At 46.9% G+C, this 26,334-nt stretch overlaps 1 protein-coding gene across 1 annotated transcript in view; it reads right to left on the reverse strand.

Moving 5' to 3' along the window:
- LOC140480882 (disintegrin and metalloproteinase domain-containing protein 12-like) overlaps positions 1–26,334 on the reverse strand; it is a 259,186-nt gene that overhangs the window by 90,582 nt on the left and 142,270 nt on the right. Inside the window, exons 15-16 of the mRNA XM_072576436.1 lie at positions 14,325–14,433; positions 8,511–8,703 (exon numbers count right to left, since the gene is read on the reverse strand). Of these exons, the coding sequence (XP_072432537.1) occupies positions 8,511–8,703; positions 14,325–14,433 (302 nt within the window). The remainder of the gene's footprint in view (positions 1–8,510; positions 8,704–14,324; positions 14,434–26,334) is intronic.

The raw sequence follows: 26,334 nt of genomic DNA on the forward strand, positions 1-26,334 counted from the left end.
GGCACGACCTGCCCTTCACAAACCCATGCTGACTATCCTTGATCACATTATTCCTATCCAGATGTTCATAAATCCTATCCCTTATAATTCTCTCTAAGACTTTGCCCACAACAGAAGTGAGACTCACCGGCCTATAGTTACTCGGGCTATCCCTGCTCCCCTTCTTGAACAAGGGGACCACATTCGCTATCCTCCAGTCTTCTGGCACTGTTCCTGAAGACAACGATGACCTAAAAATCAAGGTCAATGGCTCCACTATCTCCTCCCTAGCTTCCCAGAGGATCCTAGGATAAATGCCATCAGGCCCAGGGGACTTATCTATTTTCATCCTTTCCAGTATTCTCCAGACCTCTTCCCTACGTACCTCAAGGCCATCTATTCTAATCACCTGTGACTCAATATTCACATCGGCAACAATGTCCTGTTCCTGAGTGAATACTGATGAAAAGTATTGATTTAGTGTCTCACCAATCTCCTCCGCCTCCACACACAACTTCCCACTACTATCCTTGACTGGACCGATACCTACCCTAGTCATCCTTTTATTCCTGACATACCTATAGAAGGCCTTTGGGTTTTCCCTAATCCTACCAACTAAGGACTTTTCATGTCCCCTTCTCGCTGCTCTTAGCTTCAAAGAATTATCAATATGAACCCCTTGGACCCACTCCTTGCTTTCCGATCTCTTGTGAACACACTGGACCAAGTTAATATCCAGCTTTTTCCTTCCTTTTTTGCCACACTCTCATATTTCCACATGGCTATCCGTGCCTGTCTGTTACCAATCTTAATTTCCATACCTCATGCATTCACATAGAGTATACTGTATTCTTGTGTGATTTCATCCTTCGGGATGGTGTATTAGATTCCAGATGAAAAAACAGCTCACGATAGAGGCTGTTGGAACGGATGCACGCAAACAATCATGCAATTATCTGAATCAGTATGACAGATACCAGATGGCGAACAATTGCATTTAGATACAAATAAACCAAAATATTGATTAATCCTGTCACATGATCATAAGAATTAGGAGCGGGAGTAAGGCCAAAAGACTCCTTGAGGCCGTCCACTACCCAATGTCAAGTCTGATAAATTTATTGCTGCAAAGTTGCTTCTCCACTGATCTCCAATAATCTTTGATCTGGTTTTTCCACAAGCAATTGTTGATGATTACAGCTACATTTTTATTAATTAGTTATTGACCTGCCTATGTTATTGTACCTCACAACACTACAGCCATCTCTGTGGCTTGTCACAGGGATGACATCTCCCTATGGGTGTCACGGTGGCTCAGTGGTTAGCACTGCTGCCTCACAGCGCCAGGGACCCAGATTCAATTCCAACCTTGGGTGACAGCCTGTGTGGAGTTTGCATATTCTCCCCGTGTCTGTGTGAGTTTCCTCCCATAGTCCAAAGATGTGCAGGTTCGGTGGATTAGCCATAGGAAATGCAGAGTCATAGGGAGAGGGTATAGGTGACTCTGGCTGGGATGCTCTTTCAGAGAGTTGGTGTGGACTCATTGGGTCAAATGGTCTGTTTCTACACTTGTAGGGCTTTTATGATCTATGGTGCAAGGTCACTAAAAAATAGGAACGAGATTAGGCCATTTGGCCCCTTAAGCTTGCTATGCCATTTAATATAGAGGAGGCGATGGTCCAATGGTATTATTGCTGGATTGATAATCTACTGACCCAATCAGTGTATTAGGAACGAGGGTTCAATTCCTGTTATGGCAGGTGGTGGAATTTGAATTCGGTAAAAATCTGGAATGGTGACCGTGAATTAATTGTCAGAAAAACCCATCTGGTTCAGTAATGTCCTTTAGGGAAGGAAATCTGCCATCCTTACCTGGTCTGGCCTACATGTGACTCCAGACCCACAGCAATGTGGTTGACTCCTAAGTGCCCTCTGGGCAATTAGGGATAACCAGTCACACCGCATACAATGAAAGAATTTTTTTAAAATGATCAAACATTCCTCACATCCACTTTCTGACAATTTCCTCTCCTTACAACTCAAACCCTCCAACCCTGGCAACATCTTTGTAAATCTTTTCAGAATCCTATCAAGTTTCACAATATCCTTCTTATACCAAGGAAGCTAGAATTAACACAGTATTCCAACAGTGGCCTAACCAATGTCCTGTACAGCCACAACATGACCTCCCAACTCCTGTATTCAATACTCTGACCAATAAAGGAAAGCATACCAAATGCCTTCTTCACTATCCTACCTATCAGCAACTCCACTTTTGCTAAACTATGAACCTGCACTTCATCAACACTCCCCAGAACCTTACCATTAAGTGTATAAGTCCTGCTTTGATTTGCCGTTCCAAAATGCAGCACCTCACATTTATCGAAACTAAACCCCATCAGCCACTCCTTGGCATACTGACCCATCTGATCAAGATCCTGTTGAGGTAATCTTCTTCGCTTCCACTACACCTCCAATTTTGGCATCATCTGCAAACTTACTAACCATACCTCCTTTGTTCACATCCAAATCATTTATATAAATGCCATGCTAAAATCCATGTAAATGACATACGCTGTTGTACCCTCAATGATCACCATTGTCACCTCCTTGACAAATTTAATCAAGCAACCAGCGAGGATTCAAAGAACTTGGTCAATGTGCCAGCAATCTCCTCTCTTGCCTCTTTCAATAACCTGGAGTAGATACCATCGGGGTCTGGCGACTTATCCACCCTAATGTTTTTATTTAAAAGACCCAACACTACTTCCTTCTGGATCTCAAAATGCCCCAGCATATTAGCATGCTCCACACAAATCTCACTGTTCTCCAAATCCTTCTTCTGAGTGAATACCGACACAAAGCACTCATTCAGGAAATCACTTACATCCTCTACCTCCAAGCACAAGTTCCCTCCTTTATCCTGGAGTGGTTATACCTTCTCCCTAGTTGCCCTTTTGTTTTAAATGTATGTACAGAATGCCTTGTGATTCTCTTTAACCCTACTTACCAAGGTCATTTTATGGCCCCTTCTCGCTCTCCTAATTCCCTGCTTGAGTTCTTTCCTGCTTTCTTTATATTCCTCACAGACCCTGTCTGATTTTAACCTCCTAAACCTTACGTACGCTCCTTTTTCCCTTTTGATTAAATTCACAACCCCGCTCATTATCCAAGGTCCCATACCTTGCCATTCGTGTCCTTCCTCCTTACTGGAACATGCTGGTCCTGAGCTCTCATCATTAGGTCTTTAAACAATTCCCACATGTCAAATGTGGACTTGCCCGATAACAGCTCCTCCCAATTAACACTCCCTAGTTCCTGCTTAATACTGACATCAGTTTCCCTCCCCCAATTTCGTACCTTCCCGCATGGTCCTGACATATCCTTATTCATAGCTACCTTGAAACATAAGGAGTTATGATCACTGTTTCCAAAATGGCTTCCTACTGAAAAGTCAGTCATCTGGCCAGGCTCATTAGTCAGTACAAGGTCCAGTGTGGCCTCCTCTCTAACTGGACTATCCACCTACTGTTTTAAGAAACCCTCTTGGAAGTACTTAGCAAATTCTGCCCCACTTGAAACTCTTGCTCCAAGGGAGTCCCAGTCAATATTGAGGAAGTTAATGTCACCCACTATGACAACCCTGTTGTTATTGCAGCTTTCCATAAGCTGCTGACATACTTGTTTCACAATGTCTCAGTGGCTATTAGGGGCCTATAGTATAATCATAGAGTCATAGAGATGTACAGCATAGAAGCAGACCCTTCGGTCCAACCCATCCATGCTGACCAGATATCCCAACCCAATCAAGTCCCACCTGCCAGCACCCGGCCCATATCCCTCAAAACCCTTCCTATTCATATACCCATCCAAATGCCTTTTAAACGTTGCAATTGTACCAGCCTCCACCACATCCTCTAGCAGCTCATTAATTTTTCCAGATGCACTCCAATGTCCAGCAATATGTGAATTCAAACAGCAAAGGCAGTAACTGTGCAAGTACACTGTGATGTCAGTTTCTTTCTCTGTCTCCTGCACTGTCCTCACCATGTGCTTCCTTTGTCTCTTCATCTCCCTTTTAAAACTGCTGTTGTTTTGACTTTTTTTTCCAAAGTTCCAAAACAATGCAACAGCATATAAAACTGTAATTGCTGCTCCTGGAATTCGAGGAGCACCTCCAATACCTAAAATACCTCAAAAAAGGAGCAGCTGTTACAGCCAGAAATTTTTCCAGTCCTCCATCTTGGATTACCCAGAATCCAATCGTATCAGAGTGATTGCACACCTATCTTATTTTTGAGCTCTACCCATATTGCCTCAGTGGATGAACCCTCCTGTACGTCCTCTCTGAGCACAGCTGTAACGTTCCCCTGATTAGTAATGCAACACTTCCACCTCTTCTACCTTCCTCTCTATCTCATCTAAAACAAGGAAACCCTGGAACATTGAGCAGCCAGTCCTGTCCCTCTCCAAACCAAGTCTCTGAAATAGCCACAAAATCTTGGTCCCATGTACTGGTCCAGGTTAGCTTACCTATCATACTCCCTGCATTGAAACAAAAACACACTTCAGCCCATTTGTACCATTGTGTTCATTTACCTGTCTCTGCCTCTCCTTCCTTTCTGACTTACTAGTCCTAACATTTACCTTTACCTCAATTCCTCCACTTGGTGACCTGCTGCTCTAGTTCCCAGCCCCCTGCCACTCTAGTTAAAACCCTCCTGAGTTGCAGCAGCAAACCTCCCTAAACAAGGATATTGGCTCTGCTGCAGGTGAGGTACAACCTGTCCCTCAAGGGTCACCCCTGCCCCAGAAGAGATCCCAATGATCTATGAACCTAAAACCCTGACCCCTGCACCAGCTCTTTCTTTCTGTTCCTTGCCTCACTAGCACATGGCATTTGAGATTACTCAAGGCAGTTGAAGATATGTGGTGGTGGAGGGTTGTTTTTCAGACTGGAGGCCTGTGACCAGTGGATCGGTGCTGGGGCCTCTACTTTTCATCAGATATTGAAATGATTTGGATGTGAGCATAACAGGTATAGTTAGTAAATTTACAGAGGACATCAAAATTGGAGATGTAGTAGTCAGTGAAGAAGGTTCCTTCAGATTACAATGGGATCTTGATCAGATGGGCCAATGGGCTGAGGAGTGGCAGACGGAGTTTAATTTAGATAAATGCAAGGTGCTGCATTTTGGGAAAGCAAATCTTAGCAGGACTTATACACTTAATGGTAAGGTCCTTGGGAGTGTTGCTGAACAAAGATACCTAGGAGTGCAGGTTCATAGCTCCTTGAAAGTGGAGTCGCAGGCAGATAGGATAGTGAAGAAGGTGTTTGGTATGCTTTCCTTTATTAGTCAAGAGTATTGAGTACAGGAGTTGGGAGGTTGTGTTGCGGCTGTACAGGACATTGGTTAGGCCACTGTTGGAACATTGTGTGCAATTCTGGTCTCCTTCCTATTGGAAGAATGTTGTGAAACTTGAAAGGGTTCAGAAAAGATTTACAAGGCTGTTGCCAGGGTTGGCGGATTGGAGCTATAAGGAGAGGCTGGACAGGCTGGGGCTGTTTTCCCTGGAGCGTCAGAGGCTGAGGGGTGACCTTATAGAGGTTTATAAAATAATGAGGGGCATGGATAGGATAAATAGACAAAGTCTTTTCCCTGGGGTGGAGGACATAGAGGGCATAGGTTTAGGGTGAGTGGGGAAAGATATAAAAGAGACCTAAGGGGCAACTTTTTCATGCAGAGAGTGGTACGTGTATGGAATGAGCTGCCAGAGGAAGTGGTGGAGGCTGGTACAATTGCAACATTTAAAAGGCATCTGGATGGGTATATGAATAGGAAGGGTTTGGAGGGATATGGGCTGGGTGCTGGTAGGTGGGACTAGATTGGGTTGGGATATCTGGTCGGCATGGACGGGTTGGACCGAAGGGTCTGTTTCCATGCTGTACATCTCTATGACTCTATGACTCTATGACTCTATAAATGGCAGATGGCGTTTAATCCGGGGAAGTGTAAGGTGCTGGACTTTGGAAGGTCAAATGTTAAGGAAAACTATACAGTTAACAGCAGGACCCTGAAGAGCATTAATGTACAGAGACATCTTGGGGTTCAAGTCCATAGCTCCCTGAAATTGGCCACAAAAGTGGATAGGTTGGCAAAGATGACATTTGGCAAGCTTGCCTTTATTGGTCAGGGCACAAGTACAAGAGTCAGGTTGTCATGTTGTAGCTTTGTAAGACTTTGGTGATATAAATATTGCATTCACTTTATCTGTGGAATTCTCTGCTCAGTGAAGCAGTTAAAGCTACCTCGTTGAATGTTTTAAGGTAAAGATAGATATACTCTTGAACAGTAAATGAACTAAGGGTTATAGTGAGCGGGTGGGTGTGTAGAGCCGAGCCCATGAAAAGATCATCCATGATCTTATCGAATGGTGGAGCGGGCTCGAAAGGCCAGATGTTCTATTCCTCCTAGTTCTTATGTTCATGTCTGGTTGCCACATTACAGGAAGGATGCAGAGAGTCTGGAGAGGGTACAGAAGACGATTAGCAGGATGATGCCTGGATCTGTGGGTATGAGCTATAAGGAGAGGCTAGAAAAACTCAAAGTTGTTTTCTCTGGAGCAGTGGAGACTGAGGGAAGACTTTGATAGAAATCTATCAAATGATGAGATGCGTAGATAGGGTTGATGGTCAGAATCTTTATCCCAGAATTGGAATGTCTAATACTAAGGGGGAGTGCATTTACGGTGGTGGTGGGGGGGGGGGGCAAAGTTCAAAAGAGATGTGAGGGGCAAGTTTTATACAGAGAGTGGGAGGTGGTCTGAAGCATGGTGCCAGGTGGTGGAGGGAGATACGGTAGGGGCATTTAAGCGACTTCTAGATAAGCACATGGATATGCAAGGAATGGGAGGATATGGACCAAGGGCAGGCAGAAGGGATTAGTTTCATTTGGCTTCACGTTTGGCACAGCATTGTGAGCCAAAAAGCTCATTCCTGTACTGCTCTACGTTCTACATTCTTTCATATCTGCCAATTGGAATCTGTGCTACAAGCCTCATTTCTATAATTTTCCATGGACCATTACCCCCCCAAATTACTGAGTTTAAAGCACTATCCACAGCCCTAGTTATGCAATTCACCAGCATTCTGGTCCCAGCAGGATTCAGGTGGACCCCATTTCATCGGGACAGCTCAGCTCCAGGACATCTCTGCAGGAGTCCCTCAGGGGAGTGTCCTCGGCCCAACCATCTTCAGCTGCTTCATCCATGACCTTCCCTCCATCCTAAGATCAGAAGTGGAGTTGTTCACTGATGATTGCACAATGTTCAGCACCATTCACGACTCCTCAGATACTGAAGGAGTCCATGCTCAAATGCAGCACATTCTGGACAGTATCCAAGCTTGGCCTGACAAGTGGCAAGTAACAAATGCCAGGCTGTGACCATCACTGTAAGAAATATTGTAACCACACCCCCCCCTTAACATTCAATTGTAATGCCACCTCTGAATCCCCTACAATCAACATCCATCAACAGTGTTGCCATCAACGTTGACCAGAAACTCAACTGAACTCACCATATACATACTGTGGTTACAAGAGCAGGTCAGAGGCTAGGAATACTGGAGCAAATAACCCTTCACCACTATTCTCTGTCCTCAATTACTAAGCTAGTTCTGTATCCACCTTACCAGCTTATCCCATGTGACTTCACCTTTTGTACCAGCCCGTGAAAGAGATAGTGGGTGGCACGGTGGCACAGTGGTTAGCACTGCTGCCTCATAGCACCGGAGACCTGGGTTCAATTCCCGCCTCAGGCGACTGACTGTGTGGAGTTAGCACGTTCTCTCTGCGTGGGTTTCCTCCGGGTGCTCCGGTTTCCTCCCACAGTCCAAAGATGTGCAGGTTAGGTGAATTGGCCATGCTAAATTGCCCGTAGTGTTAGGTAAGGGGTCGATGTAGGGGTATGGGTGGGTTACGCTTCGGCGGGGCGGTGTGGACTTGTTGGGCCGAAGGGCCTGTTTCCACACTGTAATCTAATCTAATCTAATGTAAAAAAGTAATCTAATCTAATCTAATGAAAGTGGCAAGAGTAGAGAGGAAAGGGGAAAGTAAACAGGAGGGAAAGACAGAATGAAGTGAATGAGGAAAGTGAATAAAAGGATAATTGAAGGAAAATAATGAGGGTAGGATGACTGGGAAAGGAAAGGAAAGGAAAGGAAAGGCAGAATGCAGAGAAGAGTGAAGCAGGAGAGTGTACTGCAGAGAAGGAGGAAAGATGGCAAAGAGAGAGGGAAGAGTAAAAGAGAGTGGGGAGGAGGAAATAAACAGCAATGAAAGGGAGGACGCTGGGTCAAAAGGTGACTGTGGTTGAGTTGAGAACAATATTGAGGGGGATATATATCTTTAATTCTGGAATGGGATGAAGAATACCAGCCAAGAATGCTTGGGGAGGGGGTGGGGGAGAATGCAAACATAAATACTCCTCTGCTGTTGATATTCCTTTTATACTGATTGTGACTTGATTACCTTGTTGACTCGACACCTGGTTCCTTGGTAAACCATGTCTGGACTGCTGGAATCAGGTAACTTCGAAAATGTAGCTCGGCATACATATCTGGTATTATTAAATCTGATGGTGGTGGATATAATATGGAAGATTCCTCCTCGGAGTGGAGCCGCATTTCCACCTGTACACTGGACTTTCCCACAGATTGCATGCCTGCAAAAGAGACACAATAACTTAGGACTTCATTTCCTGAGGCTATTAATGGTACAAGCTCTGAACATGTGGGACTAATTCCCTATAAACATACGCTTAAATAACTTTATGGCTCTTTCAGCATATCAATATCTGGCTTTATTTGTGATTCTAAACTTCACAAGGTAAGGGAAGTCTAGAATTCCTGAGACTGGAATGGAACCCAGGTCTCTCAGGCTGTGAGGTAGCAGTGCTAGACACTGAGCCATCGTTCCACCCTAAATATTCAGGGGCACAGGATAAAATCCCACTAGAATTTAACTTCACTTAATAAAATCTGGAGTTGAAATCTATTCCACATAACAGTGACCGTTAAATCTTATATTCCTTTTTCAATATTATTCATTTTGTGGGGCGTGGGTGTCACTGGCTGGGCCCACCATTTATTGCCCATCCCTAATTGCCCCTTGAGAAGGTGGGGGTGAGCTGCCTTCTTGAACCGCTGCAGTCCATGTGCTGTGAGTTGACCCACAATGCCCTTAGGGACGGAACTCTCGGGTTCTGACCCAGTGACAGTGAAGGAACAGCGATATATTTCCAAGTCAGGATGGTGAGTGGCTTGGAGGGGAATTTGAAGGTGTGGTGTTCCCACATATCTGCTGCCCTTGTCTTTCTGGATGGAAGGTGCTGTTTAAGGATCTTTTGTGAATTTCTGCAGTGGATAATTCACATTGCTGCTGCTCCTGCTGCTGCTGAGCATTGGTGCTGAAAGGCTAACCCAGTGGGCTGCTATGTCCTGGATGGTGTCAAGCTTCTTGAGTGTTGTTTGAACTGCACCCATCCAGGCAAGTGGGGAGTATTCCATCACACTCCTGACTTGTGTCTTATAGACAGTGGACAGGCTTTGGGGAGTCAGGTGGTGAGTTACTCATCGCAGTATTCCTAGCCTCTGAACTGCTCTTGTAGCCAATTCAATTGAGTTTGTGATCAATAATAACATCAAGGATGTTGACAGTGGGGGATTCAGTGATGGCAACACTCTTGAATATCAAGGGGCGATGGTTAGATTGTCTTTCGCTGGTGATGGTCACAGCCTGGCATTTGTGTGATGCAAATGTTACTTGCCATTTGTCAGCACAAGCCTGGATATTGTCTAGACCTTGTTTCATTTGGACATGGACTGCTTCAGTATCAGGGGAGTTGTGAATAGTGCTGAACATTGTGCAATTATTAGTGAACATACCCACTTCTGACCTTAAGATGGAGGGAAGGTCATTGATGAAGCAGCTGGAGATGGTTGTGCCTCGGACACTACTCTGGGGAATTCCTGCAGAGATGTCCTGGAGATGAGAGACTGACCTCCAACAACCACACCCATCTTCCTGTGTGTCAGTTTTGTCTCCAACCAGCGGAGTGTTTTCCCCTGATACCCAGTGATGCCAGTTTTGTTAGGGCTCTTTGATGTAAAGGGCTGTCCCTCTCCCCTCCCCTCCGGAATTCAGCTCTTTTGGCCATGTTTGACCCAAGGCTGTAATGAGGTCAGGAGCTGAGTGACCCTGGTGGAACCCAAACTGGGCATCACTGAGTAGGATATTGCTGAGTAGGTGCTGTTTGATAGCTCTGTTGCTGACCCCTTCCATCACTTTACTGATGAGGGAGAGCAGACTGATGAGGCAGTAATTGGCAGGGTTGGATTGGTCCTGTTTTTTATGTACAAGACATACCTGGGCAATTTTCCAAATTGTCGCGTAGATGACAGTGTTGTATTGGGACAGTTTGGCTAAGGGAATGGCAGGTTCTGGAGCACAGGGGTTCAGTACCGTTGCCAGAATGTTGTCAGGGCTCGTCGCCTTTGCAGTATCCAGTGCCTCTAACTGTTTCTTGATGTCATGTGGAGTGAATTGAATTGGCTGAAGACTGGTATCTGTGATGCTGGGGATCACTGGAGGAGGCTGAGATGGATCATCCACTCTGCAATTCTGGCTGAAGATTGTTGTGAATGCTCCAGCATTATCAATGCTTATCTTTTTGCACTGATGTGCTGGGCTCCTCCATCATTGAGGATGGGGATATTTGTGGAGCCTACCCTCCCAGTGAGTTGTTTAATTGTCCACCATTATTCACGGCTAGATGTGGCAGGACTGCAGAGCTTAGATCAGATCCATTGGTTGTTGGATTGCTTAGCTCTGTTGATCACTTGCTGCTCATGCTGTTCGGTGTGTAAGTAATCCTGTTTCCTGGCTTCCCCAGGTTGACACCTCATTTCCAGGTATGCCTGGTGCTGCTCCTAGCAGGCCCTCCTGCACTCTCCATTGAACCAGGGTTGATCCCCTGGCGTGATGCTAACGGTTGAGTGGGGGAAACGCCATGCCATGAGGTTACAGATTGTGCTGGAGCACAATTCTGCTGTTGTTCATGGCCCACAGTGCCTCATGGATGGCCAGTCTTAAGTTGGTAGATCTGGACATCCCTGAAGCACTGTGGGCCATCAACAGAACCAGCCTTTATCATAAAATAAAACTTTGGTTCACTAACACCCTTTTGAGAAACTTGCCATTTTTTACATTCATTCACAACATGCAGACCAGGCCAGCATTTATTGGCCATCCTTAACTGAGTTAAGAATCAACCTTATTGCCGTCATTCTGGAATCATCTTTAAGCCAGGTTAGGTAAAGACAACAGCTCCCCCCCCCTTCAATAGTGAACGAGTTGAGTATTTTTATGATGCTTGACAGTGCTTTCATGTCCCATACTTAAAATTAAATTCAAATTCCATTATCTGTCATTGCATGTTTCAAACCTGGGTCCCCAGAACATTCCTGAAAATTCCTGAAGAAGGGCTCATGTCCGAAACGTCGATTCTCCTGCTCTTTGGATGCTGCCTGACCTGCTGCGCTTTTCCAGCACCACATTTTCAGCTGCCCAGAACATTACTTGGATCTCAGAATTAATAGTCTGACCTAGGCCTGACCTTCACACAGCTGCAGACACACAGCAATGTGACTGACACAACAGTTCTCCAAAATGGCTCAGTAAACCACTTGGTTCAAGGGCAATTAGGGATGGAGCAATACATGCTGGCCTCGTCATTGACACCTACATAGATGGAAGAAAGGAAATGGAACTGGGCTAACTGATGGTTTGGATTTCTTCTGCTTTATCTGTGGCAAAGATACAGGTGATAACTTTTCCACATGGTCATGTACACACCAATGTACATTATATATTTGACTAGGGCTGCAGCCAGTTCTGGAGAACTACCCTTCAATACTACAATCAGGATATTGTCAGATCCAGTGCCATTGCCATATCCAATGCTTCCTGTCATTTGTTGATTTAGAAGGCAAAGATAGATCACTCTGCATGCTTCTGGCTGACATCTTTGCAAACAAGGGAGAAACAGTCACTGAACCCAAAACATTAACTCTGATTTCTCTCCACAGATGTTGCCAGACCTGCTGAAACTTTCCAGCAACTTCTGTTTTTGTTTCTGATTCCCAGCAGCATTTGTTTTCTCTTCCCAAGCACAGATGTCCTGGATTCCCCCACAATTCAGAACGGGAATGTTACCGTCATAGAGATCTACAGCACAGAAAATGTTTTTGAAGCCTTCTCCTTCAAATCGCTCTGAATACCAAAACATACTGGTTCCTCAACTTTGAAAACATATTTTGGCTTTCTGTTCCTCCTATCTCCATGGAGATTTTCACATTTTCATGTTATTCTCCATTTGGCACCCTGTTGACTATTCAGGAAGCAATATCTTAGTGTTCCAACTGCTTACCGTCCTATCTAACCTCACAGTGTCAGCAAAATTCGATTTAAAAATGCCTATTGTTTCATCTACATAATTAATTGTGGTACATGACTAGTTATACCTGCAAAGCCAAAGTGACAGAATTACAGATTCAGTTACTGCAGGAAACAGGCCATTCGACCTGTCAGACCCATACTGCCTCTTGAATGAGTAATTCTATTAATGCCATTCACCACCTCCTCCCAGTAACCCAGTATAGGTGCCCCGGTTTACAAACTTTGTCCTGATTAGCAAGATTAGATTAGATTACTTACAGTGTGGAAACAGGCCCTTCGGCCTAACAAGTCCACACCAACCCGTCGAAGCGCAACCCACCCAAACCCATTCCCCTACATTTTACCCCTTCAGCTAACACTGCGGGCAATTTAGCATGGCCAATCCACCTAACCTGCACTTTTTTGAACTGTGGGAGGAAACCCATGCAGACACGGGGAAAACGTGCAAACTCCACACAGTCAGTCGCCTGAGGCGGGAATTGAACCCGGGTCTCTGGCGCTGTGAGGCAACAGTGCTAACCACTGTGCCACCGTGCCGCCCAGATCCCATCTGAATATTAATCTTTTAGGTCCAACATCTGAATTTTTGCACACATTTACAAATGGCTGTTTTCTATTGTATTGGATTGTGTTCTGAGTTGCATACAGATCAACTTTGGAAAGTAGTCAGGAACTGAACCTGTTCATAACCCAGGGATCGTTTATACATCCAAATCCCTTTGGAAAGTTTCAACTGAGTGCCTCCAAGGTGTTTAATCACTTGCTTTTTGGAAAAGCTTTTCCCCATGTCACCATTTCTTCTTTTGAAAGTTAAACCTCTACCTCTCCTGCTAGAACAGTTTTTCACTTGTGTAATCTGTACAGACCTGTTATAATCAGATCAACTGAACCAAATCTCCTTCCAAACTTCCCTTTACCAAGGTGAACAGTGTCAACCACTTTAACCTAACTATGCAAATTAATTATTCATCCTTGGAATCATTGCCATTAATCTTTTATCATACACTCTCTAAAGTCTTATAAAACCACTTTTGCCTGGGGAAATGTGTTCAAATCCCATCACAGTACACAGTGGAACTGAAATTCAACAAAGTCCTAGATTAAAAAGCTGATGACCCATAATCATGCTTGTTGTTAAAATATATCTGGTTTATTAAGTATAGAAATTTAAGTATAGAAAGGGGATTGACAAAGTAGCTGTCATAGAATCCCAAAGGTGTGGAAGCAGGCCATTCGGCCCATCGAGTCTATACTGACCCTCTGACCAGCATCCTGCCCAGACCCACATCCCTACCCTATCCCCATAACCCTGCATTAACCATAGCTAATCCATCTAGCCTGCACATCCCTGGAGACTATGGGCAATTTAGCATGGCCAATCCACCCTAACCTGCACATCCCTGGATACTATGGGCAATTTAGCATGGCCAATCCACCCTAACCTGCACATCCCTGGAGACTATGGGCAATTTAGCATGGCCAATCCACCCTAACCTGCACATCTTTGGATGGTGGGAGGAAACCAAAGTATCCAAGGAAACCGACACAAACACGAGGAGAATGTGCAAACTCTTCACAGATAGGACCCAAGGCTGGACTCGAACCCAGGTCTCTGGCACTGTGAGGCAACAGTGCTAACAACTGAGCCACTATCCTTCAGAGAAGAAAATCTGCCAACCTCACCTGGTCTGGTCAGTATTCCAGATCAACAGCCATGTGGTTGACTCTAAGTCGCAGTTAGGGATGGGCAGTAAATGTTTACCTAACCAGCACCACCCACATCCCAAGACAAATTCTTAAAAATCTCCAGTTTACTGACAAACTTACTCAATGGTGCATTTTACGTAATTATTTTGCTCATCCGTGCCACAGTTCCCAAACTCGTTTCCAATTGTATTTGTAGCTTGATAACAGGCTTCTGGAGCAGTTTGTGCACCTATTCGAGAGACAGTGGGAGAATGTTTAAAAATTTCACAGAATACAGAGGCTAAACTAATCCATGCCACATTCACCTCCTCCACAACTCAGCTGGTTCCTGACTGATAAAGAAAAGAGGGAATGGAGAATGTCAGTTACAGAGAAATGGAGGATTGACAGGTGGGTGGGTGGGGGAGGAGGGGGGGGGGGGGGGGGGGGGGGGGTTGCCACTCCATGATAAGAGTGACAAGCACAATGGCTCCAATTGTAAGAAGTTGATGGCCTAGTGGTATTATCGCTGGACTACTATAGAGTATAAAATCCTAACACTACAGAAAGATGTCAATATAACACATCAAGCCTGCATCAACCCTCCAAACAACATCCCTCCAAAATCCACCCTCACCCTATCCCTGCAGGTTAGTTGGCTAATCCACCTAACCTGCATATGCCTGGACACTATGGGCAACTTAGCATGGCCAATCCGCCTAACATCTGTGGACTGTGGGAGGAAACTGGAGCACCCAGAGGAAACCTGGACTGACACAGGGAGAATATACAGACTCCACACAGACAGCTGTCCACAGCTGGAATCAAACCCAGGTCCCTGGCATTGTGAGGGAGCGCTGCTCACCAGTGAGCCACTATGGCATCGAAGTCAGGAACAGGACCAGATTGGGATTGCATAGGGACCAGGATCAGATTGGGAAGGAGTCGGGAACAGGATCAGATCTGGATTGCATTGGGAACAGGATCAGATTGGGATTGCATTGGGAACAGGATCAGTGCGGATGCAGTTGGAACAGTGTCAAACTGGGATGGAGTTGGAATTGAACCGGATTGCTTTTGCTGTGAAGAAGCAATACTAACCGCTGTGCCACCCTTATCTAGAGATCTGTTAATCAGGCAATGCTCTGGGAAACCAGTTTGAATCTTGCCATGGCAGATGTTGGAGTTTGAATTCAGTTTTAACAGTCTAATGATGACCATGAATCCATTGTCGAAAAACCCAACTGGTTCACTAACGTCCTTTAGGAAAGGAAATCTGCCATCCTCACCTGGTCTGGCCTACATGTGGCTCTAGACCCACATCAATGTGGTTGACTCTTAACTGCCCTCTGGGTAATTAGGGACGAGTAATAAATGCTGCCCAGCCAGTGATGCCCTCATCACATGAATGAATTAAAAATGAACTTCCCACAAGGTGACCAATGGAAAATTGGTCTCCCTGACCTGTCCGAGCAAGCCCAAATCCCACTTGGAGATTCAACAGTCACCATTTTGCTGCTTACGTTCCAAGATGGGGCCAACACGGTAAATAATGTTCGGGTTTGTTGGAGCCTGTCTATTCCAGGTTGGCAGCATTGTTTTCTCTTTGTACTTTTCATCTTATTTTCTCTTTTTTTCCTTTCTACTTCAGTGTCAGTGGGCTGGTGACTACAATGTTGGCAACATGGACAAGGACTCCTAGCGATGGTGGTGGTGCCCAGAGTGTGGACCCCTGAAGGTGGTAGACCTGGTGCTTGGACTCCTGGCGCCAGTAGACCCGGAGCCTGGACTCTTGGTGATAGCAGTGTCCTAGGAGAGGACCCCCATGGAGGCAGGCCCGGAGACTGGACTCTGGTTGATAGCAGTGCCCAGACTGGGGACTCCTGGTGGTGTATGCCCGGAGCCTGCACTTGGCAGTGGCTGTGCCCAGAGTGGAATCTCCTGGCAGCAGTAGTTGCACTTGGCAGTCGCAGTCGTGCATGGATCAGGGACTCCTCGTAGTGGTAGGCCCAGAGCCTGGACTCTTCTCCTGGCAGTGGTAGGCCGGAGCCTGGACTCCTGGTGGTCATAGAGTCATAGAGATGTACAGCATGGAAGCAGACCCTTCAGTCCAACCTGTCCATGCCGACCAGATATCCCAACACAATCTAGTCCCACCTGCCAGCACCTGGCCCCATATCCCTCTAAACCCTTCCTCTTCATATACCCATCCAAATGCCTTTTAAATGTTGCAATTGTACCAGCCTTCACTGCTTCCTCTGGCAGCTCATTCCATACACGTACCACCCTCTGTGTGAAAAAGTTACCCCATAGGTCTCTTTTATATCTTTCCCCTCTCACCCTAAACCTATGGCATCTAGTACTGGACTCCCTGACCCCAGGGAAAAGACTTTGTCTATTTATCCTATCCATGTCCCTCATAATTTTGTAAACCTCTATAAAGTCACCCCTCAGCCTCTGACGCTCCAGGGAAAACAGCCCCAGCCTGTTCAGCCTCTCCCTGTAGCTCAGATCCTCCAACCCTGGCAACATCCTTATAAATCTTTTCTGAACCCTTTCAAGTTTCACAACATCTTTCCAATAGGAAGGAGACCAGAATTGCACGCAATATTCCAACAGTGACCTAATCAATGTCCTGTACAGCCGCAACATGACCTCCCAACTCCTGTACTCAATACTCTGACCAATGAAGGAAAGCATACCAAACACCTTCTTCACTATCCTATCTACCTGTGACTCCACTTTCAAGGAGCTATGAACCTGCACTCCAAGGTCTCTTTGTTCAGCAACACTCCCTAGGACCTTACCATTAAGTGCTAAGATTTGCTTTCCCATCCTTGTAGTGGTAGGCCCGGAGCCTGGACTCTTGATTGTGTTGCACAGAGCAGGGACTCCTGGCAGTGGTAGGCCTGGAGCCTGGATTTGGCAGTGGCAGTGCCTGAAGTGGAGCCTGGAGTCTTGGTGGAGTCAGCAAGACGGCAGCAGTAATGGAGTTGAGGTCTCCTCAGGCATTCGAGTTGTTGTTAGTGTTCCTAGAGAGAGACCCGAAGAAGACCCGAACACCTTGCAGAAAGCCATGCTTGAGACCCCAATTTGAATAGAAGATGAACTCTTATTTAAATAATTTCTTTTTATCCTTGTTGCACCTGAAAATGGCATTGGATTGTGTAGACAAAAACACTTTTTATTTTATCTTCAAGGTTTTTGTGATAATAAACAAATCATTCATTCACAGGAGGTGTCGCTCCATATTAAAAAGTATAGGTGCACCGGCCACAATTAATTGATTGCAACTCGCCAAAACTGGGGACCAACTTGCCCTGAAAGTCAAGGCACAGCTGGAGATCTGTCACCATGTGCAGCTAAACACGCCGTCACCAGGGCACCTGCACATGGTGACTGAACTCCAGCTTGAAATATTGAAATGAAAACAAATTGACTAAAGTACAAAGACAACTTCCCTACATTCTATATGTACACATTATGAAATATCCTAAGAAATAGAAACATAAATGGACCACATAGAACATAGAGAACATAGAAAAATACGGCACAGTACAGATCCTTTGGCCCTCGATGTTGCGCCGATCCAAGCCCACCTAACCTGCACTTGCCCACTATCCTCCATATGCCTATCCAATGCCCGTTTAAATGCCCATAAAGAGGGAGAGTCCACCACTGCTACTGGCAGGGCATTCCATGAACCACGACTCGCTGAGTAAATCTACCCCAAACATCTTTCCTATACCTACCACCCCTTAATTTAAAGCTATGCCCCCTCGTAATAGCTGACTCCATACGTGGAAAAAGGTTCTCATGGTCAACCCTGTCTAAACCCCTAATCATCTTGTACACAACCACACAGCCCTTTGAGCCCGTCCAACGGTTCAACAAGATCATGATTGATTTTTGAACTTCATGTCACTTTTCTGACAGATCTCAATATCCCTTAGAGCTATGAACGTAAGATTTATTAAAGATTTTACTGAAGTATTATCAAACAAACTTTAGCTGTCTTGTGGATGGGGAGAGATGTAAACTGACTTTTTAAAAATGAATTCTCTTCTTCTGTTTGTTAGTTTTCCTACTGAAAAAGGCTGCTCTGTATTTTCTCAGAGAAAGTGAGGATTGAAGATGCTGGAGATCAGAGTCGAGAGTGAGGTGCTGGGAAAGCACAGCAGGTCAGGCAGCATCCGAGGAGCAGGAGGATCAATGTTCCAGGCATAAGTCCCGATGAAGGGCTTAAGCCTGAAACGTCGGTTCTCCGGCTCCTCGGATGCTGCTTGACCTGCTGTGCTTTTCCAGCAACACACTCTGGACTCTGGTTTGTGTTTCCCCTAAACCACCAGTTCATGAAGTCCAAAATCACCCAAAACAAACTCTGTTTAGGGTTCCACGAATGGAATGGTGTATTCAAGCATTCATAAACAGGGAATGATTGTCATAATACATATTCATACATGTGCACAAGCATACTAGGAGCCAGTGGGCATGGTTGAGGTCTTAAAAGAATACTTCTCGTCCGTATTCACAGAGGAGAAAAGCATTGTAGCCGGAAATACCAGTTGGGATTGTGAGGTCTCGGTCACTTTTAGAATAATAAGGAGGAGGTGTTAGATGTTTTAGTGGGCATAAAAGTGCATAAACCCTCAGGTCCTGATAAAATATCTCCCGGGCTGCTATGGGAGAAAGGTACATATTACTGGGGCCCTGACAGTGATAGTTAGTAATTCATTGACTACAGATGAAGTGGGAGAACTGGAGGATAGCTAATGTGGTTACTTTGTTCAAGAAGGGCAGCGGGGATAGACCAGGTAATGACAGATTAGCTAGTCTGACATCAATGGTAAGGAAATTACTGGAGAACATTCTGAGGGACAGTTATAATCAACACTTGAAAAGACAGGGACTGATCGGAGATAATCAATGTGGATTTGTTAGAGAAAGAGATTCTGTCTGACTACCTTAATTGAGAAAAAGTGATGGAAAGGGTAGTGGATGACATAGACTTCAGCAAGGCCTTTGACAAGGCCCATTTGGATGGCTGGTCCAGCAACCTGAAACAAGGATGCGACAGACCAGTGGCCCTGCGCAGAACATGGTGGGAGCAGTCAGACCACATGGTAGCCCCCTGTACCGGTCTGCTGCGGAGAGACTTTGGAAAGACGGTGATGTTTGCCTTTTTAACTTTGCTTTTTGTTGTTCTGCCCTATGGTTATACTTTGTATAGCTGGAATGTAACTTCTTTTTAATTCATGTCTCTATTCTGTAACCAAGGATTGTACCCAGGTACCTAAGATGGTGCTGTAGGTGGCCACTTATAAACTTTTCACTGTACTCACGTGAGTACATACGACAATAAAGCTAATTCAATTCACTCAATTCAAATCAGCCCATGTGATCAAAGACAAGCTAACAAACTGGACCCAAACTTGACTTACAAACAGAAAGGAAAGGGCGATGAAGGTGGAATGCTTTTGCAGTTGGAAGCCTGTGGCTAGTGGCGTACCACAGGAATCAGTGCTGGGACCGCTACTGTTTTCATTAATGACTTGGTTCTGAATGTAAAAGGTACCATTAGTAAGTTTCCAGATGACATGAAAATTGGTGGTGTTGTTAATTGTGAGGAAGATGTAATCGAGGAGGATATTGGTCAGATGGTAAATTAGGCAGAACAATAACAGATGGAATTTAATCCCGATAAGTACAAGGTGATGCATTTTGGGAGGTCTAATACGAGAAAGATATCCACAGTATATGGTTTCTCCCTAGGGAATACAGCCATGGATATGTATGGCAAGGAAACAGACCCTTTGGTCCAAATTGTCCATACCAATCAGACTTCCTAAATTAATCTTGCCAGAATTTGGCCCAGATCCCTTTAAGCCCTTGTAATTGTACCAGCCTCCACCGTTAAGATTGGTAAGTCTCCAGGGCCAGACCAGATTTATCCCAGGCTACTCCGGTAAGTGAGAAAGGAGGTTGCTAAGCCGCTGGCGAGGATATTTGCCTCCTCACTCTCCACGGGAATCGTACCGGAGGATTGGAAGGAGGCGAATGTTGTTCCACTTTTCAAGAAGGGTAATAGGGAAATCCCTGACAATTACAGACCAGTCAGTCTTAGGTCTGTGGTCAGCAAAGTGGTGGAAAGAATTCTGAAAGATAGGATTTATGACTATTTGGCCAAGCATAGTGTGATTAAAGGCAGTCAGCATGGCTTTGTGAGGGCAGGTCATGCCTCACAAATCTTATTGAGTTCTTTGAGAAGGTGTCAAGACAGGTCGACGAAGGTCGAGCAGTGGATGTGGTGGATATGGATTTCAGCAAGACATTTGGTAAGGTTCCCCATGGTAGGCTCATTCATAAAGTCAGGAGGTATGGGATACAGGGAGATTTGGCTATCTGGATTCAGAATTGGCTGGCTGACAGAAGGCAGAGAGTGGTTGTAGATGGAAAGTATTCTGTCTGGAGGTCAGTGTTGAGTGGGGTCCTCCAGGACTCTGTTCTTGGGCCTCTGCTCTTTGTAGTTTTTATCAATGACTTGGATGAGGAGGTTGAGGAGTGGGTTAGTAAATTTGCAGATGACACAAAGGTTGAAGGTGTCGTCGATAGTACAGAGGGCTACTGCAGACTGCAGTGCAACATAGACAGGATGCAGAGCTGGGCTGAGAAATGGCAGATGGAGTTCAACCTGGATAAATGCGAAGTGATGCATTTTGGAAGGTCGTACTCAAATGCTGAATGTAGGATTAAAGACAGGATTCTTGGCAGTGTGGAGGAACAGAGGGATCTGGGTGTGCAAGTACATAGATCCCTCAAAGTTGCCACCCAAGTGGATAGGGTTGTTAAGAAAGCATATGGTGTTTTGGCTTTCGTTAACAGGGGGATCGAGTTTAAGAGCCGCGAGGTTTTGCTGCAGCTCTACAAGCCCCTGGTGAGACCACACTTGGAATATTGCGTCCAGTTCTGGTCGCCCTACTATAGGAAAGATACAGAGGCTTTGGAGAGGGTGCAAAGAAGGTTTACCAGGATGCTGCCTGGAGTGGAGGACTTGCCTTATGAAGAAAGGTTGAATAAGCTCGGACTTTTCTCTCTGGAGAGAAGGAGGAAAAGAGAAGACCTGATCGAGGTATATAAGATAATGAGTGGAATAGATAGAGTCAATCACCAGAGATCTTTCCCCAGGGCAGGACTGACTGGAATGAGAAGTCATAGTTTGAAGATATTAGGAGGAAGGTATAAAGGAGACATCAGAGGTAGGTTCTTTACGCAAAGAGTTGTGAATACATGGAATGTGTTACCAGCTGTGGTGGTGGAAGTGAAGTCATTGGGGACATTTAAGTGACTGCTGGACATGCACATGGATAGCAGTGAGTTGAGGGGTGCATTGGTTAAGTTACTATATTTGACATTAGGATAATATCTCGGCACAACATCGTGTGCCAAAGGGCCTGCTCTGTGCTGTACTTTTCTATGTTCTATTTTCTTTGGCAGTTCATTCCATGCACGCACCACCCTCTATATGAAAGAATTGGCCCACATGTCCCTTTTAAATCTTTCCACTCTCACCTTAAACCTGTGCTCTCTAGTTTTGGACTCCTCTAACCTGAGGAAAAGACCTTGTCTCTTTACCCTATCCATGCCCCTCATAGAATCACAGAGTCATAGAGATGTACAGCATGGAAACAGACCCTTCGGTCCAACCCGTCCAGGCCGACCAGATATCCCAACCCAATCTCGTCCCACCTGCCAGCACCTGGCCCATATCCCTCCAAACCCTTCCTATTCATGTACCCATCCAGATGCCTCATAAATGTTGCAATTGTACCAGCCTCCACCACTTCCTCTGGCAGCTCATTCCATACACATATCACTCTCAGTGTGAAAAAGTTGCCCCTTAGGTCTCTTTTATATCTTGCCCCTTTCACCCTAAACCTATGCCCTCTAATTCTGGACTCCCCGACCCCAGGGAAAAGATTTTGCCTATTTATCCTATCCATGCCCCTCATAATTTTGTAAACCTCTATAAGGTCACCCCTCGGCCTCCGACGCTCCAGGGAAAACAGCCCCAGCCTGTTCAGCCTCTCCCTCGAGCTCAAATCCTCCAACCCTGGCAACATCCTTGTAAATCTTTCTGAATCTTTCAAGTTTCACTAAGGAACAAAGACACCTTGGTGTAAGTCCAGAGATCCCTAAAGATGTCAGCACAGGTAGACAGGGTGGGGAAGAAGGCACGAGGGATGCTTGCCTTCATTAATGGAGTTGAAAATGTGTTGCTGGAAAAGCACAGCAGGTCAGGCAGGAGAATCGACGTTTCGGGCATCAGCCCCCTCCTCTTCATTAATGGAGTGTAGAACTTAGGAGCAAGGAAGTCTTACTACAACTTTACAAAACATTGGTTAGGTCCTAGATGCATACAGTGGATGGTTCTTGTTGCCCTGCTACAGAAAGGATATTATCAAACTGGAGATGGTTCTTAAAAGATTTACCATGATGTTGCGGGAAATGGAGGGTTTGAGATAGATTTTAGATTTTATTGTCATGTGTACCCAAGTACAGAAGTACAGGAGTACAGTGGAATGTGTATAACAACGCCACACATGGCATCATCTTAAGTACCAAGGTAGCTAGATGCAAAAAAAAGCTTAGGTACAAAGTAGTACGATAAACTAGCTTCCATTAGTTTCTACTAATGTTTTTCATTGTTTAAACGAGGAAAATAAAGGAATATGTTATAAGTTCAACAGTCCTCGCTGAGTCCTCTGCATATCTCACTCAGCTGTCTGTTCTCGATGCCACTATCGCAGATGCTGTCACTTTTGTTGGAATTGCCATCTGTCCGATCTTCCCCAGTGTCTCAGGAACATGCCCGGGCAGGATACCCTCACACACCGAGCTCAGACTTCACCATTAACCACAGACAGACTGGCCGATATACCATCAAGGGATCAGGCTGAAAGCCGCCAAGAGACCAGGCCGGGATCCACCATGAGCTGCTGGGAGACCAGGCTGGGACACACCATGAGCCGCAGGGAGACCAGGCCGGGATCCACCATGAGCCGCAGGGAGACCAGGCTGGGATCCACCATGAGCTGCTGGGAGACCAGGCCGGGATCCACCATGAGCCACTGGGAGACCAGGCTGGGATCCACCATGAGCTGCTGGGAGACCAGGCCGGGATCCACCATGAGCCGCAGGGAGACCAGGCCGGGATCCACCATGAGCCGCAGGGAGACCAGGCTGGGATCCACCATGAGCTGCTGGGAGACCAGGCCGGGATCCACCATGAGCCACTGGGAGACCAGGCTGGGATCCACCATGAGCTGCTGGGAGACCAGGCCAGGACACACCATGAGCTGCTGGGAGACCAGGCCGGGATCCACCATGAGCCACTGGGAGACCAGGCTGGGATCCACCATGAGCAGCTGGGAGACCAGGCCGGGATCCATAATGAGCTGCTGGGAGACAAGGCCGGGATCCACCATAAGCTGCTGGGAGACCAGGCCAGGACACACCATGAGCCGCAGGGAGACCAGGCCGGGATCCACCACGAGCCGCAGGGAGACCAGGCTGGGATCCACCATGAGCTGCTGGGAGACCAGGCCGGGATCCACCATGAGCCACTGGGAGACCAGGCTGGGATCCACCATGAGCTGCTGGGAGACCAGGCCGGGATCCACCATGAGCCGCAGGGAGACCAGGCCGGGATCCACCATGAGCCACAGGGAGACCAGGCTGGGATCCACCATGAGCTGCTGGGAGACCAGGCCGGGATCCACCATGAGCCACTGGGAGACCAGGCTGGGATCCACCATGAGCTGCTGGGAGACCAGGCCAGGACACACCATGAGCTGCTGGGAGACCAGGCCGGGATCCACCATGAGCCACTGGGAGACCAGGCTGGGATCCACCATGAGCAGCTGGGAGACCAGGCCGGGATCCATAATGAGCTGCTGGGAGACAAGGCCGGGATCCACCATAAGCTGCTGGGAGACCAGGCCAGGACACACCATGAGCCGCAGGGGGACCAGGCTGGGATCCATAATGAGCTGCTGGGAGACAAGGCCGGGATCCACCATAAGCTGCTGGGAGACCAGGCCAGGACACAACAAGAGCCGCAGGGGGACCAGGCTGGGATCCACCATGAGCCGCAGGGAGACCAGGCTGGGATCCACCATGAGCTGCTGGGAGACCAGGCCAGGATCCACCATGAGCTGCTGGGAGACCAGGCCAGGACACACCATGAGCCGCAGGGAGACCAGGCTGGGATCCACCATGAGCCGCTGGGGGACCAGGCCGGGATCCACCATGAGCTGCTGGGAGACCAGGCTGGGATCCACCATGAGCCACTGGGAGACCAGGCTGGGATCCACCATGAGCTGCTGGGAGACCAGGCCAGGACACACCATGAGCCACAGGGAGACCAGGCTGGGATCCACCATGAACCGCTGGGGGACCAGGCCGGGATCCACCATGAGCCGCTGGGAGACCAGGCCAGGACACACCATGAGCCGCAGGGAGACCAGGCCGGGATCCACCATGAGCTGCTGGGAGACCAGGCCAGGACACACCATGAGCTGCTGGGAGACCAGGCCGGGATCCACCATGAGCCGCTGGGGGACCAGGCCGGGATCCACCATGAGCTGCTTGGAGACCAGGCCAGGACACACCATGAGCTGCTGGGAGACCAGGCCGGGATCCACCATGAGCTGCTGGGGGACCAGGCCGGGATCCACCATGAGATGCTGGGAGACCAGGCCAGGACACACCATGAGCCGCAGGGAGACCAGGCCAGGATCCACCATGAGCCGCAGGGGGACCAGGCTGGGATCCACCATGAGCTGTAGGGAGACAAGGCCGGGATCCACCTTGAGCAGCTGGGAGACCAGGCTGGGATCCACCATGAGCTGCTGGGAGACCAGGCCAGGATCCACCATAAGCTGCTGGGAGACCAGGCCAGGATCCACCATGAGCAGCTGGGAGACCAGGCCGGGATCCACCATAAGCTGCTGGGAGACTAGGCTGGGACACACCATGAGCCACTGGGAGATCGGGTTGAGACTCTCATGAAATCAAAGGGGAACAAAAGAGAAAACAGAAGGGTGGGAGCTCTGGTTGGAGTGTATTATCTGCCGCCATCTTGATCAGAAAGATATAAAAATAGACAGGAAAGACTGGGATGTTTTCATTACAATGTAGGAGGTGTGGGGGAGGGGGCATTGGTAGGGTAAATGAAAAGGATCTTTTCCCAAGTGCGAGGAAGTTCAAAACCAGGGGGCATACTTTTAAGCTGTGGGGAGAGAGCTTTAAGAAGGACGTGAGGGGCAATTTCTTTTACACAGTGGGTGGTTCATGTGTGGAATGGTTGCCAGAGAAAGTGGTGGATGCAGGTTACAGTAACAATGTTTAAAGGCCTGTTGGATCAGTTTCTGAATAGGAAAGGTTTGCAGGAACGTGAACCCAGTGCAGGCAGGTGGGACTGGTTTAGGAACAAGCTCGGTACAGACATGGTAGGTTATGAGAATCTCTTCCTCATGGCAGATGTGTCGAATGCTAGAGGGCATCAGTTTAAAATGAGAAGCAAGTCGTTCAGTGGAGATCCAAGCCCAACAATTTTCACCAGAAGCTGGTAAATATATGGAATTTGTTTTCTAAGAAGGTGGTGGAGACAGGGCCAGCACAGTGGCTCAGGAGTTAGTATTGTTGCCTCACAGCACCAAGGACCCAGGTTCGATTCCTGCCTTTAGTGACTGCCTGTGTGCAGTTTGCACATTCTCCCCCTGTCTGCGTGGGTTTCCTCCCACAGTCCAAAGATGTGCAGGTCAGGTGAACTGGCCATGTTAAATTGCCCGTAGTGTTAGGTGCATTAGTCAGAGGGAAATATAGGATAGGGGAATGAGTCTGGGTGGGTAACTCTTCAGAGGGTCGGTGTGGACTTGTTGAGCCAAATGGCCTGTTTCTATACTGTAAGGAATCTAATCTAATATTTAAGAAGCATCTCGATGAGTATTTAAAATGCCATGGCATAGGAAGCTAAGGACCAGGTGCAGGTAAATGGGACAGGTGTAACTTTGCATTTGTTGGTCAGCATAGGTAGGCCAAAGGGCCTGTTTCTGTGCTGTATGACTCTATGACACTACAGAGAGCAGCC

Source organism: Chiloscyllium punctatum, chromosome 1, assembly GCF_047496795.1.
Source record: "Chiloscyllium punctatum isolate Juve2018m chromosome 1, sChiPun1.3, whole genome shotgun sequence".
Classification (NCBI taxonomy): Eukaryota; Metazoa; Chordata; class Chondrichthyes; order Orectolobiformes; family Hemiscylliidae; genus Chiloscyllium; species Chiloscyllium punctatum.